Source organism: Electrophorus electricus, chromosome 17, assembly GCF_041902795.1.
Source record: "Electrophorus electricus isolate QZ-2024a chromosome 17, ASM4190279v1, whole genome shotgun sequence".
Classification (NCBI taxonomy): Eukaryota; Metazoa; Chordata; class Actinopteri; order Gymnotiformes; family Gymnotidae; genus Electrophorus; species Electrophorus electricus.
In genome coordinates this window covers 17,370,427-17,387,500 of record NC_137513.1, presented here as the reverse complement: position 1 = coordinate 17,387,500, position 17,074 = coordinate 17,370,427, and the positions used below count along the sequence as shown (strand labels likewise).

Below are 17,074 nucleotides of genomic sequence, written 5' to 3'. Positions count from 1 at the left end.
CATAGTATTAGCCGCGCGCAGAATGTCCCCCTATACGTAGCACCAGTGGAGACAGCTATTGACGCTCTGGCCTTGCCCCTAGCTGCGAGCTGGCACGGGGTGATTCATCTCGAATTAGCCCATTATAAAACATATCACATGGACACGGGGAATCCGATTAGGGTCCCGCCTCATCCTTTACTCCCTTTTTCTGGTTTCGTGCCTCTTCACTCCCCCTAGTAAAGACATCTTGCCTTTGGAGTAGATTTTGGAAGGTGGATTCAAAGAGCGCTGCCGAGCCAAACGGAGCAGGGGAGGATGGGAAATTAACACCACCTCCAGCCAAAAAATAAATAAATAAAAAATCACCCCAGACAAATGAAACCAAGCAGTAGCTCGACATAGCTATTAGGCACCACTGCATATCCTGGAAATGACTCTGGCGTTCATGGCCTCTGGCTGCTCTGTTATTACTTAAACTAGGGGTAGCTGATATGGGCTTCCTGTTGATGACACTTCCATTAATGCATGGTTTTTGGAATAGATCCTCACAGTGTACTCACGTGAAAACACCGATACTTAGCAGGCAGGTCCGTTTTATTATTTTCCATTCCCATTTTCCCGCTAATTCCATTTTATCGTATAGTGCTGAGCACAGAAATGCACCGTGCGGATCTGAAATCGTTATCGTGTTCCTCCAGAACATTAGCCGGGCGCTGCCTTCAAAACGCTGGAGCTGAAAGCGGCCGGAAACGACCGGCCGCGTGAAGGTGTTGGGGCGTCTGGCTTGAAAACCAAGAGCTAAAGCAATTCCGTCATAATTTTCCCATCTTTACAACTCACGTCACTAATCACGAGGAGGCTATGCCGGGATTACGGGCCCGCATCCTCCTCCAGTCGTTCCGGCTTCTCTGAAAAATGATGTGATGTGGAGAAAATCCCTGAGCAAGTCATTTTTAAGTTGGACCATTTCAGAAGCAAAATAGTATTTTTCTATGATATAACTGGGCCTTACAGAATGCAATTGAAATAAGTGGATTTTTTTTTTTTTTTTTTTGCATCAAAGCGTACACAGCCATAAATTACATATAAATACAGTACAAAACAAACGAGCTCTGTAACTTGCTGCCAGTGCTTAGGGACTGACCTTTTGTCCCGGGAAATTATAAACAATTTTTTGAGGATCAATCTTCAAACTTTAAAGGACAAAGGCATTAAAAAAGAAAGAGCACAGCGTGGACACATGGACATGTTTGCAAATCTGTCGGCTGAGGGTGATTAAATGTGTGAGGCACGCGGCTGGTGCGGATGCAAGTGTGTTGTTTCTTTCTTTCTCTCTCTCTCTCTCTCTCTCTATCACACAACACACACACACACACACACACACACTATCTCCCTCCTCTCTGTAATGCCACTGCAACCTGTTCCTTTCCCAGGCAAGAAAAAAAAGTCACCACGGTAACCCCACCAACCCTCCCTTCCAAACCCGTGCTTCCAAACTCCACCAGTCACGCTTGCTTAATCGCTCCCCATGGGTTCCCCAAACGTGGGACGGACTTGCGCTGTAGATGCGCCCTGAACCCCAGCTTTGCTCGATCCACATGGAAAACCCGGAGATCCGAATCGCGGTCCTGGAGAGCTTGCACACCGCTGGCAAGTTTATCCCTGCCGAACAGGAGCAAGCATGAGCAAAACGACCCTTTGTCGGAGCACGTAAAACCCCGAAGTGGGCTAGTGACCCGTGGGATGGGCGTACCGCCACCGAGCTGATCGTACGAAACCAGGACTGCCGGCGAGTATGTCTAGAGGTACGAATTTTCTGGATGAATGTGTGTGGCCCTGTCACCTCCTACCCATCACTGTAAGCAGTGGACTAGACGACTAGCTAGTGACATATGCAGCACGCCTCGACAGGTCCGCCGCAGGATGCCATGCGGCTGGCAGGCTGAGCTGCCTGTGCAGAGACGTCTAATTCAAGGATAGAAACAATGAAAGGAATACAAACAAAGTTGTTGGTACCATACACAAACCTATGCAAACTGAGGGTCTTTCCGCACTCTCTAAACATTCACACACACGCGCATACGCACGCGCGTGCGCACGCGCGAGCACACATACACAAGCGCGCGCACACGCCGACGCCCACAGAGACACAAACAAGCCTGAGAAGTCTCTCCGCGGCTCCCACTCCTACTGAGCACCTGTCAGCGACTTCCTGCTGTGAGGGGCTACACTGTGTCGCCTCAGCAGTCACATCGAAATGCGGGACTTAGGCAGCGGTGACTCACAAAGCGCGGAGACGGCTCACAGGCGGGATGAGACCCAAAGGCGAATTTGAGCGTTCGCTCTGAGCTTTAAAGGAGCCCGGCACCACGCAGCGCGTCAGAGGAAGGCGGGGCTTAGCCGCCGGGAGATGGGTGGCGGCCGCCGACGGCACGCGCGGGGGGCGGGCTTCCCGAAGCCTGAGCGCTTGGGAGGCGACGTGTACAACCTTCGCCTTCCCAGGCTGATGGCCTGAAACCTTGCACAAGATAAAGAAAGAAGGGACCTCGTGGACACGCAGGAGACATGGGTGGAGCGCAGGCTGCACACCAGCGCCTGCTGACAGATCAGTGTAAACCAAACGAGTCCAAAATCAGTGGAGGCTTAATGGAGGCTAATCAGCCATTCCCATCTATCATGCAGACAGTCCTGAACCAGAGGCTCAGCCAGGACTGTCCTCTTGCATAGGCGCCCTACATCTCATTAGTATCCTGAATGTAGCTGGAAAAAAGTGACAATGTGTGTCACCTTATCGGTGTGTCGAGCTATTAGTGGTCCAGGCCGGGCTATCTGTCATTGCTAAAGTTGACCTGCACTTCTCTAGTATCCTCCTATTAACCCCCCCTCAACCCGTGGCAGTGAGCATTGGTTCTGCTTACTCTGCACATTGATCCACACGGTGCGGGAAATGATGGGCTGACTGCTTTTGGACCGGCTCACTTGGCACTCGTAGGGGGAGTCGTCTTCCAGGCGCACGTCTGCGATCTGGAGATGGTACTGGCCTTCTGTGGAGCGAGAGAAAGAGGTGCCCGGAGAAAGAGAAAGATTTACTTACGCCCAGAACCTACAGGAAATGGCTTTTTATGGAGAGCCAGTTACAGCAAAGTCACACTTTATTAATTGTGGACTGTAAACGACCTGTTTTACATTTTGGTTTTGGGCTGTTTTCAAATACTTCCATTAATATCCATTCGAACGTCCATTTGAACATCCCTGCAATTTTAGGTTATTAAGACCAAATCATACATCCAAGCTGACTAAATTAGCATGAATGAATTAGAATGACTGGAACTCATGTGAAATGCTGGCCTAATATCACAAAATATTAACTCTGAAATAACCAAAAGCAGAACAATTTACCGTATTTGATGTTATCCCCAAGAACCTCGCTTTCCCTTTGTACCCTTTGGGTTCTGTTTATTATATTTATATTTGTTATATGGTTCACCAGTTGAATACTGTGCCACCCAGGAGTACGTTTGTCAAACTACTTGTCTGTGACAATAAATAACAGCTCCTCGAGGTCCATGCAAGCAGTTCAAACTTAGAACTTTTTTTTTTTTCCTTTGTCCCTTCCAAAGAAAACTACCATGTAGAAAATAGTATTTTGGTATGACAACCAGTGCAGCTGGATGAAGTAGGAGGTGTCAACCAAGCTGGCAAGATAATTAACACCAACCAGTAGCAATTTTCGGATCTATGCTATCATAGGAGGCACTTTAGAATTATTAATGATTTTCCACTCTCTTGGAATTGCACTTAGTAAATGCTGCAATGATGTTTGTGTCAGGGATGTTTTTGAGCGTGTGCATGTGTTTGTGGGAGACCAGTAATTATGCCTCTGACATCCAACACGAGAAGCTGACAGGAACCCTTATATGCATACTTTTCTTGTCCCGGGTTCTGAGTGCGAGTGTGCGCGTGTACACTCACATATCCGAGAAGACCTTTATGTGTCAGAGAAAAAAAAAAAAAAAAAAAATGACCATGCATCAAGTGCATTGGTATCTTGTTGCAAAACCCTTTACCCTATAAAAAATACCCTCACCCACATAACGGTTTATTTTTGGTGTTATGCTCTCAGTCACACAATGAAATATTATTCACACAATGAATAATACTCAAAATCTTATAATTTCAAAACCCACATCAGGGTAAAACTACTTTAGGAACTATTTTACTGTGCAAACACCCAATGGCATTGGGGTTAGCGACATAGCTGCTGTGTCTTCTGCCGAAGACGTGGCACAGGGATCTTTTTTTTAGCCTGGCCTTTTAATTACGAATGGCTTTTTATAGGTGTTGCCCGCCTCTCTGTCTACATCCGCTATTCAGCGGTATGACCCGCCAAGCAGCAAACTCAATTTCCCCTTATTTGGTCCTAATGGCCGATAAGGGTAGGCGCGATTCCGAGCTGTTTTCGCGCAGGCACTCGTGCGAGGAGGGGAAAAAACGAACAGCTCATTTCTCAAACCAGTCCCCAGTGCTCAAATTAGAATCTCCTTTGTTAGCGTTTCACTAAGCTGCTTTCAGAGAACAATGCTTATGGGATTCCGTGGTTCCGGTGGCTGCATAAAAAGCTATCAATGACTCAAGCGCATGCCTAAATGAGAATATTACTAAAATATCTGTTGTCAGCCTCAGATTTCAATAATTATTATAGTGAGGCAATCTCGGCCGCCAAATAAGTCATGGGAGCGCATTAATTCCCAAATGGCGCATTTAGTGTTTCTACCACTAAATGTGCAGATCCATTTCTCGGGCATTTCTTGCCGTACATCCTTGCAGTTGCCGACATTAATTCTTTGTGTCTCACCTCGGCCCTCGTCGCCGATCATGGTGTAGCGCGGGTGGCCAGGCAGGGACCTGAGGGGCCCGAGCAGCAGGCCGTCTTTGGCCCACTGAACAGAACCGGAGAGGCGCAACACCTCGCACTTGAGCAGAGCCGTGGCCCCCGCCCTCGCCGTTACGTTCTGGGGCTCCGTCTTGAACGCCTGCTGCCCACGCACACCTGCGGAGGGTTGGCGGGATAGAGAGGGAGTGCGAGCAAAGGAGAGAACGAGAGATGGAGAGAGATGGAGAGAGACAGGAAGAGGTGGAGTAATCAGAGGTTGAGAGCGAGAAAGGGATATTGGAAAGCGAAAGGAAACAGAGGAGGAAAGAGACCGAGAGAGAGAGAGAGAGAGAGAGAGAGAGAGAGAGAGAGAGAGAGAGAGAGAGAGAGAGAGAGAGAAAGAGAGGATGCATTCTTTAAACACTTTTTGAGAAGGCCCTGAACCTCCTGGCTTGATGAGATTATCTAACAGTTGAGATCTCAGGTACATGACATCATAATATTACAGCAACCCAGATGTACTCATAAAGTGCTGCCAATGGACCCTTTTTCCATGAGTCAACTAGGACCCAATATACTTACATAATTGCTTTAGTGTGCATAAGCTTTAGAAATAATCTCCTGATGCATCCTTTCACAGAGGTGCAGCGTCTGCCCTGATCTGGGACCCCTGCACGTCCAAACGATCCTGCATCTCTGCATTAAATTACCCATATTAAACATGTCGTGTCTGGCAAACTCTAAGCACTAAGCAGGAGGAAATGCAACTCTTTCCCCAGAGAGAAAAGCTGAGCCACTCTGCAGCATGAGGACCTGCCTTAGCATCACTATTCCTCATCCGCGTGTATGTTTTATCGATGGCAGATTGGAAGCAATTCGGCTCGGCAAATGAGTCAATAAAGTAATTACTGTGAATTAAATCTCTCCTGGGCAGGGATGAAGAAGAGATGGAGGTTGTGGGGAGGGGGGTGGATAGTAGAACCTCACACCCCCCCACAGTTTTTCTTCGCAGTCAACGTGCCATCAAGCCAATATTCACTCCGAAGAATGATGACCGGGGGTTGAGGACCCCTAATTCGTCAAAAGTGGGCTGTGCCTCGCCAATTTGTCTGACAGTTGTCGACTGAATGCTCGGCACTTCATACCTGACTTGTAGCCATCATAAACATGATTTAAATCCATAACACAGATGAGCACTGTCTGGAGATCTGGTATATATCGTTTCAGACAAGTATTATATGTGTGGAGAAATATTGCACATCCTAAAAGATGGTTTCTGATAATTGTGTTTGCTGATGCTTACTGTTTAAGTGGTTAGTTAACATCATTCCTTTCCCATAATTAAATCCACTGTCTTGCTCAAGCTGTGCTGAATATTATGTTTATTAATCTGACTTTACTATAAAATGACCTACGCGTTTTTAAATGCACTCCATTGGACCTTAGGCAACTTAGAACAACCCAACCTATATATAGTTTCAATGATTCCAGAAACAACAGGTACCATTTGTATAGCAAAAACCCCAAGACTGAGAACAGGCGGTTTTAATAAGCACGAGAAAGGTCACGTAACATGGAAAACACAGCTGGTTTCTCTTTGCTTATCACCAGTTTGATTTCAACATTAGTTACTGAGCATTAAGTAACATGTGCTCTTACAGACTCATTCATGATTCAGTCCAGTCTGGTTTGTTTTCTGGGTTAATGGTTGCTCCTCTTTACTGTTTAAATGACCCAATATACTATATCATTATTGAAATATTCAGTGCAAAGCTTTAAAACTATATTGTTTAAACATGAACCACTGGGACAGAAAGACGTTAATGCCTTATCAACATAAAGCAAACAACCTTAGTTTCAGCCTGATCAATATGGCTAAAAGTCCTTTTTCCTACATGGAGAAATATCTACAAGATTTACAGTCTTGATGTTTCGCAGTCCCAGTGCAGAAGGGTTTGGCCGTTTCACAAGCTCCTTGTGCATATTTCTCAAACTGAAATATTTTCTGGCCTGACTCCAAGACAGCTAGTTAAAAGGTAGAGTCCACAGTAAAAACCACACCCCACTTCACAATGACTTAACGATGAATGATAATGCTAATAAAAAATGATGTATATAATGGCAAATTAATAATTTCATTAATAATGAGTTGTTAGTACACGTTTAAACCGGCTGGATGACATGGAAAGTGTTTGAAAGGACTTCCATATCACATGAAACCATAATATAAGCCTAAAACTCTAAAATCTCTGGCTGTGGCACTAATGATATTCCATCGCGGAACTTGTGCAGATATGTGATATCTGCTTGCTCGAATGCAGCATGTGTTAACACCTACTCGTAAGTAGGGTACCAAGGAAGGCTGAAGTATACAGTTATTTTCGCTTGACATTTGACAGTGATGGGTTGAACTCCACTAGTCCTCTTTAGAAAGAGACTCATGCTTCTGAAATTGCATTAAAAACCGTACCAGCGCTGCACGAGCCAGATTTCCCCGCGGAGAGCACTGGCAGGCACCTCGAGTGTCAGGTTTCTTTTGCCATGATCAACTTTGGCATGCTGCCCCTATAAGTGTTTAATCCTACACTCATCCGGGAGTGGAATAAATAACTAGAGATGCTAGAGGAAGTGTAATGTACTTTGTTTCTGTGTTCCAGTCGTTCTTCTAATATCCTACTAGAAGGCGAGGGCTAATTTTAATGACCGCGCGCGGCAGCGGACCTGCTGAGCTTGGTGAACGGGATGAAGGATATGACTTTTGTGGTCAAGTTTTATATTCAGCCTACTTATCGTCCGGTCGTCTTCAATGTCTTGGGTAGCAGGTGCTACTGCTGAGAACTGGTCTATGGGTCTTAGGACTACGGCACTGTGGCAGTAGCATTGTAATGGGTGAATGGGCTGGCACTGGCTGTGGGGTCTATGTGTGCTAAACTATCAGCCTGCAAAATCCATTCAAATCAAACAGATTCCACTGCGGGCAGGAAGAGGAAGAGGACGAGGAAGAGGAAGGAGAACGGTTACACAGACAGCATCCTGCATGGCTGGCTGCCTAACTATCAAATAATATATGTGAATCACAAAAACTCACCTAATTCACCTACATTCACCTAATTCAGACACTTTGGACAAAGAACGAAACAGAAAGAAGGAAAAATACAAACAATCACTTCATTTGGCACCATGGCAACTGGGTAGCAGCATAAGGCAGCTGCATTAACTTTGTTTTGTATGGATTTTACTTCTGTGTGTACTCCTCAACGCTGTTGCGTTATGCTTCCCCATAAGATTAGGATTTAGCATCTGTGTTCTCATGTACACAATGCACCCTGGCCTTTCAGGGACACAGCAAAAAAAAACAAATAAACAAAAAAAACAAAACAAACTCCTGCTCCTTGTGTGAGAGCCCTGTGTAAAGGAAGAGTTTGCAAACCCCTCGACCCTGAGGGGTTTGAACCAATGACAAATTCTCATGTGCGATGGTCCATGCTCGGCTGCACCCACGAGCCCTGGTGAGGGCGTGGGGTGCCTTTGCATCAAGGCTGCGTCAGTCACCTCATGTCAAACTTGAAGGGCGCGATCGGACATGGGCGACAAACCAAAAAAAGAAACACATTAGCATAATGTTTACATAAATGAATACGCAAATGGCCGTAACATAATCAGCCGTAAGATAATTCAAATAGGACTGCCCTGCGAGCACCCCCCCCCCCACGCCCCCAACTGCCTGAGAAGAAGAGGTAGGAGAGGAAATACATGTCAAATGCTCCCCCATCTCAGAATCAGACCCCTGATGTGCCGCTTTGACATCTTAGCCAGACAAGATAATGCCGTAAATCGCGCTGCCAAATCTGACTTTCAATCTGCACCAGGTGCCGCAGAAAGTATGGTCTCGGATAGAGAGTCTCCTAGATTGCCCTTAATACAATGTACGACATCTCATTATCCTCTCACTACCAAGGTCCAAATATCCTCAGATCTTAATAATCACCATTGTTTGTCTGGTTTAAAAAAAGGTTAAAAAAAAAAACTTCACAGAGAACGATTCTAAAGTGGATCTCAAAATGGCCCAACGCTTACAATGTGCCCGTCAGACGAACTTGCCGAATGAAGCCGGAGGAGAGGTTTGTTTCTTTAAACATGTTTCTTTAAACATGGATATTTAAATGAGTATTCTCTGCAACAATACAGCTGTTATCTGCCTAAATTGAGGCTTAGCTCAGCCACTCCGATCTTTTTGGTTCAGTAAATTGTTTAACAGGATATTCGAGGCACTGTTGCTTGCCGTGTGGCCTCTGAAACACAATTGTTCATGACCTGCAACGGCATGTATGAATACGGCGCTGCCTAATTAAAATGGACTTCCCTGAGAAGACAGCATTTACAGTCTGACACATACATCAAAAAAGGGTTTATTTTCCTCTACTCGCCACAGCGTTAAATCCAGGGATGTCAACTCAAAGTCCTAACTTCTGATAAACCCAACTCAGCGAACATCGATTCTTATCATCTTTCTCAGCAGAGAAAACAAAGAGGCACTTTCATTTCTCTAAACAAATACATGGAAATGTGGGACACACCCAACGCGCATGCCTGTTGTCGCCCCAGAACAGGTAGCGGTATCTGAACTGATTGTGCATAATGTGTAACATACCTGATTGTGCTCATATAACCAGCCTCCATTACATTATTAGTGTGTATGAAAGGTTGGTGTAGGAATATTAGGAAGCGTTAACAAGTATGTTGGTATTAACAGTATCACTGCTTGGGATTTGGGTTACATATTCAAGCTGATTGATCTGTCATATCACATTCTAATCCCTTATAACTTACCATCTCTATATTTAGCATGAGTGCAAACTTACCCCCAGACATTGTGCCTCTCCTGGCTGATTTACAAAGCCCAAATTCAATGAACACTAAAACTATATTATTGCATCATTTTTTTTTTTTCAAGATTTCTTTGGTATAAAAACAGACCCGTATGTAGAGATGTGGGCCATCTGGGGTCTCTCATCAATGCAATTGTTATGGAGAATTCGCAATTTATTTCCAGGAAATTAAAATGATAATGGTAATTTATCTCTAGCCTCTATCAGAGAGTCCCACTGAAAGCTGTTGCAAAATGAGCCCACAGTCATAATATGAAAAGGTATTGTTGTATTGTTCTGTCTGATCTTTGTTTATTGTTATTATTATTTTGAGATCAGTTCAAAAGGTTAATTATGGCGTTCAAATGATCACTACAAAATACAACTTATATATGTAAAAAAAAAACTGTCATAGAACTCCTCTCTTTGAAGGTACTGGCATACCTGGCAAACCTAATTATGTTGTTTGCGGTAGCCATGGCAACACTGCGGCACCATGCCATGCCTCCGAGCCTCAGCGGCCGATTTGGCCGGAGCGGACAGCTGGTGCGTGACCACGTGCAGCCGTTCGGCGACTGCGAGCCAAAGCCACGCGGGGGCAGGTGAATGGAGGCGTGGGTACACACCTGGAGCCCGGTCACAAAGGTCCCGCGCGTCGGGAGAAAAAGACACAGCAGGAGTTGCGGGTTCGCCCGGCGGCAGGCTGGCCTCTCGCGCATTGTGCGAGCGAAAGCGCGGCGCGGGCGAGTAAACAGGCCTCCAGTCAAGACGTAAACAGATCTGACATATTCTTTTAATCCATGCCCAGTTTGGGTTTAATATTCACAAGTGTTGGGGGTCCAGGCCGGTCCACAGCACTTGCATTTTTAAAAAGGCATGTTTAAAAGGCAACGCCAAAAGGGGAACGAGTATGTAGAGTTCCGTGGTCGGCGTCATTGGGCTAGGTTGACGATAGTAGCTTCTCGTGGTACCTCTCACACCGCTAGATCAGTACATTGTATGATTCACAAAAACTGCAAGTGTGTGAATCTTTTTTCCCCTCTAGCGATACACATATAGGAGGCAATTCACAAGGAATTTGCTATATTGAGACATTTTCTACCTGCAAAATACTGTCTTAGACAGTGACCAAATTTTACTACCCAGATATGTGAAACTCCTACACACCACTTGAGCACAGTTGTATGACACAGTGTGTATACACCCAGCATTTTCCAGTAGGAGAACCTGCGTATCCTTACCTTGGAAATCAGCAAGGAACAGGAGAACACCGCCACGAAGGAGCAGCAATGGAAACACAGCCATCTCATCCAATCACAGGCCAGGAACTATCCTGCAACGATCACCCACATACGCACAAACACACGGGCACACACACCCACACAGACATACACACACATACATATGCACGCATGCACACAAATGTATATACACAGAGGTAAGGAGTGAAATGCAGCAATATGTTTCAGAGAAAGAACACAGGCTTTCCCATTTAACAGGATCAGGTAATTAGAGAAAGAGAGAGAGAGAGAGAGAGAGAGAGAGAGAGAGAGAGAGAGAGAGAGAGAGAGAGAGAGAGAGAAAGAGAGAGAGAGCTGAGCAGGACTAGGCTTTCTTCAGGAGCCCACAAGACCAGTTTGCCAGAGCATGTCCAGCACTCTCTCCGGGTCTGGGACCATTCTGCACCCTGTCGTCGTCTCCGAGCCAACAGCGGACTCCTCTTATGCCGGGCTGCAGGCCACCACGGAACAAATAAGAGTGATTCACTTAATTAAAAACCAAATGCTCTCCTGTGGAAATAAACTGGAGGAGTAGTGAAAAGTGTTGGCTCTTTGTGGCAGCTACCCCCCTGGCCATTAGTTGCACTTCGACAGGCTTTGATAAGACTTCAGCTCACAGCCAATTATTCTCCGTGACTAGCAGATGCTGAACCCCTAACGCGGCTACTACAATTTCAGCCTTCACAGATTTACAGAGTGAAGGAGATCGCTCACATTCTGAGCAGCTCCTTCGTACCCTTGGCGCTGCCTGTTTTCTTTATTCTTTCTTTCTTTCTTTCTCTCTCTCTCTCTCTCTCTCTCTCTCTCTCTCTCTCTCTCTCATTCCCTTTCTAATACCCAGCTGTGGATTCAGCCTGCAAACACACTACAATCCTAAGCAACGGTCTTTAATATCTGGGTGGCAAGCTCTAGCTTGTATATGACAATACCTGAGCTACTGGATTTGATGGGAAAATGAATTGTTCTAAGCCTCTTCCTGGCCTGGTGCCCTGACTGAAAGAACACAGTGCTCCTGTTTTTAGGAGGAAAGAATTACTGTGTTTTGCCGTCTGACGGATGTGAAGGGTTCTAGGTCCATCAGGAGCTCCAAGAGTTGAATGACTCAGCACTTTCATTCAGCCTCTGTAATTAGATACTGGCCCAGGTCAGTACTGACCTCAGGACCCAAGCACAAACAGCCATATTAATTGAAAAAATGTCGCCACCACGCGCCAATGGAAATGAATGACTAACCCCCACCCTCCTCCCCCGCGCTTGCGCACACCTTCCCAGGTTTGTTCTGTTTGCGTGTCTCGCCGGGCTCCGCCGTTACGCTACGCTGAAATATGCATTCAGACAGGTACTAAAGGGTAGAGAGGGAAGGAGCTTCGATTCGGTGTGAAAGAAACAGCAGCACCACGCCGCTCGGAACGACCCGCCCAGCTGTCCAAACGCAAAGACCAAAGCAAGCGCGCACACACGCGCGCTGATAAATAAGCAACCAGCCGTTTTAAAACCGAAAACATATTACGGACAGCAACAGATGGATGGCTTCAAATACAGGCTAAGACACAAGCAGTCGCGTTCCATGTGCTTTTTTTTTTTTTTTTTCTTTGCTGTTCATAAACTTCGATTCGAAATGTCTGCGACTATCAGAATACGCATCGCTCCTGGCAGATAAGGTCTACACTAGCGTAATCTGTTTAGGCACGAGCCTGCTGCGTCAATATGCTTTCTGGGGGCTATCAAGGCAGCTGGCAGCGCACACTGCGACTACTGCGTAGCCCGCATATCGCACATTTTCTGCTTTCATAATGCCTCCTGACCTTGTCTCTCTCTCCTCAAGCTTTTCAGTCATGGGATGAAAAGTTCGATCTGAAATTTGATTCGCGAGGCTCCGACCGGCCGCGGCTGCTGGGGCGCGACCCCCGTCAGGTGAATTTTAATGTCTCCTTTCACCGAGACGCCCGACAGTCCAATGCTACCTAGGCCTATTTGATGTGGAAGTCCCATGAAATCAAGCGAGGTCCAGAAAATGAAGCCTTCAACCCTCGCCGCCCCTGGGCAGTCTGGAGCGTAGGTCCAAGCATGCTGTCTCTCACCCGACCCCACCCCCCCAAATCCCTGTGTGGGCCCGCAAGTTCGCTAAAATGCTACGCATTATACAGTACGCAGCAAATGTATGAAGAATCTGGTTGCTGAGTTTACTTTAGAGATGAATATGAAACTGCTTGATCCATTTGAATTGTCTGGCTGTGTCATTCACAGTGAGCTGTTTACTACAAGTCTTTCCAGAGCAACTGAACCAAGTAAAAGCAAAAACAGTCATGTGAGGTAACAAATCAACAAAAAAGAGTTAATCGAGTGGAAGCTGCCATCAAAGCGTCGAGTGCCTTGTGACTGATGACATTCTGCTGAAAGATGACTCCAGCCATTTACAGAACATACATTAAAATGATTCTTCCCATCAAATTATGCAGCATGCAGTAATATAAACCCACAGTTACTTTTGCAGCGCAGTCATGACACAGGCCTCTTGAAGCAGACAACAACTGAGACACCCACTGAGATCGTCCCCGGCTCAAATTGAGCAAAGTTGCTACGCGGCTCTTGTTCCTTTCGCCGCCATTAAACCTTCAACATTCACCCTTCTGCTTTCCACTTCCAGACAGGCAAATTTGCCCTCCTCTCCCCACCTGTTGTGGCGTCGGCTCGGAATTGACGGAGAGAAGGGAGAAAGGTGGAGAGAGAGAGAGAGAGAGAGAGAGAGAGCAGGCTCCTTTCAAATCTTTGTCACCTCTCTCTTACCTGCCTTCTGAGAACACGCAGAGAGACAGACAGAAGTCTCCCACAGATTGGGTGGGTGGGGGGTGGGGGTGGGGGTGGGGTTGTGGTGGAGAGGAAAAGAGGTTTCCGAGTCTTTGAGCGAAGCAAGAGGATTTGCATGAGAGCGAGCAGAGCTCACCTGTAGAGCGGCGTTGTTGGTAGCGGCGGCTCTCGCTCAGGCTCTCGGGAGTGCCTCTTTGTCTTGCCTGGCGTGGAGAGCACTCTTCGAGCGTGTTCTCCGCCTCAGATGGCGAGCATGCCAGTGGGACTCCCTTAAACTCACTCCCTTTTCTCCCTGACAGCTCCAAAATGATAAGGAGGAAGAACGGCGTGAGGGAGAGATGCTTTTGTGTGTGTGTGTGTGTGTGTTTGTGTGTGTGTGTGTGTGTGTGTGTGTGTGTGTGTGGAGGAGGGAATTGCAAAGAAACTGCTGACATTAAACAACAACAACAAAAGATTCCCAGACCATTCCCACACGAAGCTCCAGTTATTTGCACATCAGTGGTCTTTCTCTTTTAATGAGTCATCTTTTAATAACCTCTAAGATCGAGCACAGGAGAGTTAACGGGATGCGACAGCTGGCTGGAAAAGCCTTTCTCGGTAGGTTAACTTAACTCTCAAACAATATGCAAGAGTGCAGATCTTTTCGTGTGTGTGCGTGTGTGTGTGTGTTTACCGACTCTTAAGCATCAAGAAATTCAGACCCGCCAGACAGCTGCAGACACAAATACAGAAGTCTCCACAGCCACCAGTTTGTAACATTTATACCCATGCATAATAAATAAGAAGGAGGCTATCCACTTTATTTCCTGCACTGAGCCCTCCTGAGGGGCCTCCTCAGCTCTTGCCTGGCTCGTATACACATTTCACACACAATTCGTTTTCCACATTTGATTTCGTGCGAAATGTCCCCACTTCGTCTTTTCCCAGTTTTTTTTGCGTCTCCTTGGATCCGCTGCGAGTGTCACCTTAGGAAAAAAAAAAGCCGCCCAAATCTTCAGGGAGCCAGCGAGGGGGATTTTCTTCAGAGATAAGCACAGTTTTTAAATATGGGACAAGGTTTTCTACCATTTGGAGAAAATCACCCCAGTGACGTCTCCTGAGAAATTAACGTCAAGAGACAAGAAAAATGGGGAGTGATTTTTCTGTCTGGTATCTTACACAAGGTTTTTGCATTTATGCAAGAGCATAGAATAAGCATGTTTACATATGCACATAGTGTACAGAGTGTGTTAAGAGTTCCGTATTTCTTTCCCAGTAATAGAATTTACTGCTATTAAAGTCATTTGATTGACATGTCTGACAATACGTTATACATCTTTGAAACAGACCTGAGAAGTAGAATAGAAAATTTTACATCTCATGCCAACATTTTTTTTTAATTAAAGTAATGTAGTTCTTTCAAATAAAACACATTCCTGAACCATATTTCTCAACAAATGCAAATGAAGTTAAGTGAAGTTGAAAATTACAGTGCTGAGGTCTTATTCACTTTGTTGCTTTACAAGATTTTCATTATTAGCCAAACATTTGCTTGTGTCTTTTGCTTGCTTTTAGAAAAGTAACCTAATCAAATGTAAAATGCCAAATATAATATTTCTTTATTCGACTGTTCATCATTTATTGATTGAGGACTGTTATTTGAGTTCATTTATTTTTGTGTGTGTGCTTATAGTGTGAGTGCTTATAGCCAACTTAAACTTTAAAGGGTTGTATCAAAAGAAAAACCTTAAACCTTAAAATAAAAATTAATGCAATTCTACAAACTAATTTGATAAATGCCAACAGAACCTGTTTACTCAGACACCAGACTAACACTGAAACACAAACACTGAGCTCAGCACAGTCCAGTCTCAAGAGAAAATTACTTAGAAAGGGGAGAAATCTCTGGATCTTATATTAATATGATGCCATCGCTTCCACATACAGCACATATATTTACACACACCCCCACCCTCAAACGCATCAGTTACGATGCCCAGATATATGTGAGGTGTCGCCGGCCTGGCATTGCGGGGGAGCGCAGGGTTACAAAACGCAGACAGAAGGGACAGTTGTGAACAGCTGCCCACCCATGTTTTGTCATTAAGCTCGGCAGCCAGGGGCCACAGAGGTTAACGCTCCTCCACTGGTGGCCACACCCCGCGCGTCCACGCAGCCTGCGCGGAATGCTGTGCATTTCGAGCAGGGAGGGGTGACTCGTGTAGCGACCACATCCGCAAGCCACGCCGACCCACTGGGAGACGAGGAAAGCAGTAAGTTGATAAAGGAACACACTTGGGAGCTGTGGAGGGGTAGGGTTGGGGGGAGGGAGCAGTTGGGAAAGAAGACTAAATGCATAGGGAGAAGATGAAGAGAGAGAGAGAGGGAAGGAGGGATGAGAGAGAGAGAGCAAACTAAACCCAGGGCCCAGGGAATGCACAGTTTTAAAAAGTCTGGAGAGAGAGAGCTAAGCAGAAGAATAGTGTGCAAAGTGCGCAGCAAAGAGCAAGAGACTGCAGCAGAGCTAGTTTATAGAAAAGAGATGAATGCACACACACTTGACTGATGCGCGCGCACACACACATGCACACCTCATCAGGAGAGATGTGGGCAGGTGAAAATGGTCAAAGAAAGCAATAAACTCTGCAATCAAGCTCATGGCAGTGGGAGAGCTTGAACGTCCAGAGGTTGCTGCCAGAGTTCTACACACACAAACACTGAACCCTGAGTGAGTGACTCTTTCGTCTTCCACAGCTGTAAACATCGCTCTTACGCCACTCCCCAGTGCTTGTTACCTTGCTTTAGCTGTGACGAAAATGTTCATGAAAAAAAGAAAAAAGTACAGTTTGAGTTGGGCTTCTGAAACATGAGAAAATGAGAGGAAAAAAGACCCAACGACCAGCGCGCGATCTCCACCGGGGGTGTCTACATCGTTTTTGTTAGGAGCCCTGGTTATTGAATGAAATTTTAACAACAACTAGGGGCAGGGGCCTCTCGCAACAAGACCAGCTAGGGAGCTTCCATGTCGGTGAGTACCACGTCTGGGACTCCGGCCTGCTTCTGGCAAGCCGGTAATCCCACCAGACATGGGTGGAAGCCGCTAGCATCTGGGCTAACCTGCTAACGCCTCATAAACAGGGCGGTGGCTTTGTCTGAGGCTGCACGGAGTGTTCCTCATTTCTGGCTCTGGCAGCCAGGCGTTTAGGTTTAGATGGAGCTGCCCGGCGCGCTTCTTGATGAGCTGGAGTAACGAGACGCGCCCCGAGGGCAAGAATCGAACCGCT

General features: G+C 46.1%; 1 protein-coding gene across 9 annotated transcripts in view; it reads right to left on the bottom strand.

Moving 5' to 3' along the window:
* Positions 1-14,118, bottom strand: part of nphs1 (NPHS1 adhesion molecule, nephrin) — a 66,728-nt gene extending 52,610 nt beyond the window's left edge. For 6 of the 9 annotated variants that reach the window (XR_014117864.1, XR_014117865.1, XM_035534429.2 and 3 more), the window contains exons 1-4: positions 13,948-14,117; positions 10,965-11,056; positions 4,838-5,032; positions 2,901-3,026 (exon numbers count right to left, since the gene is read on the bottom strand). Coding sequence is in view for 7 of the 9 variants with exons in the window: in XM_035534429.2 (XP_035390322.2) it covers positions 2,901-3,026; positions 4,838-5,032; positions 10,965-11,028 (385 nt within the window). In the remaining 2 variants the exon portion in view is untranslated. Of the gene's footprint in view, positions 1-2,900; positions 3,027-4,837; positions 5,033-10,964; positions 11,057-12,808; positions 13,089-13,947 lie in introns of those variants that run through there. The other 3 variants (XM_081699984.1, XM_081699982.1, XM_081699983.1) reach the window with 3 other exon arrangements.
* Between the last annotated feature and the right edge of the window lie 2,956 nt (positions 14,119-17,074).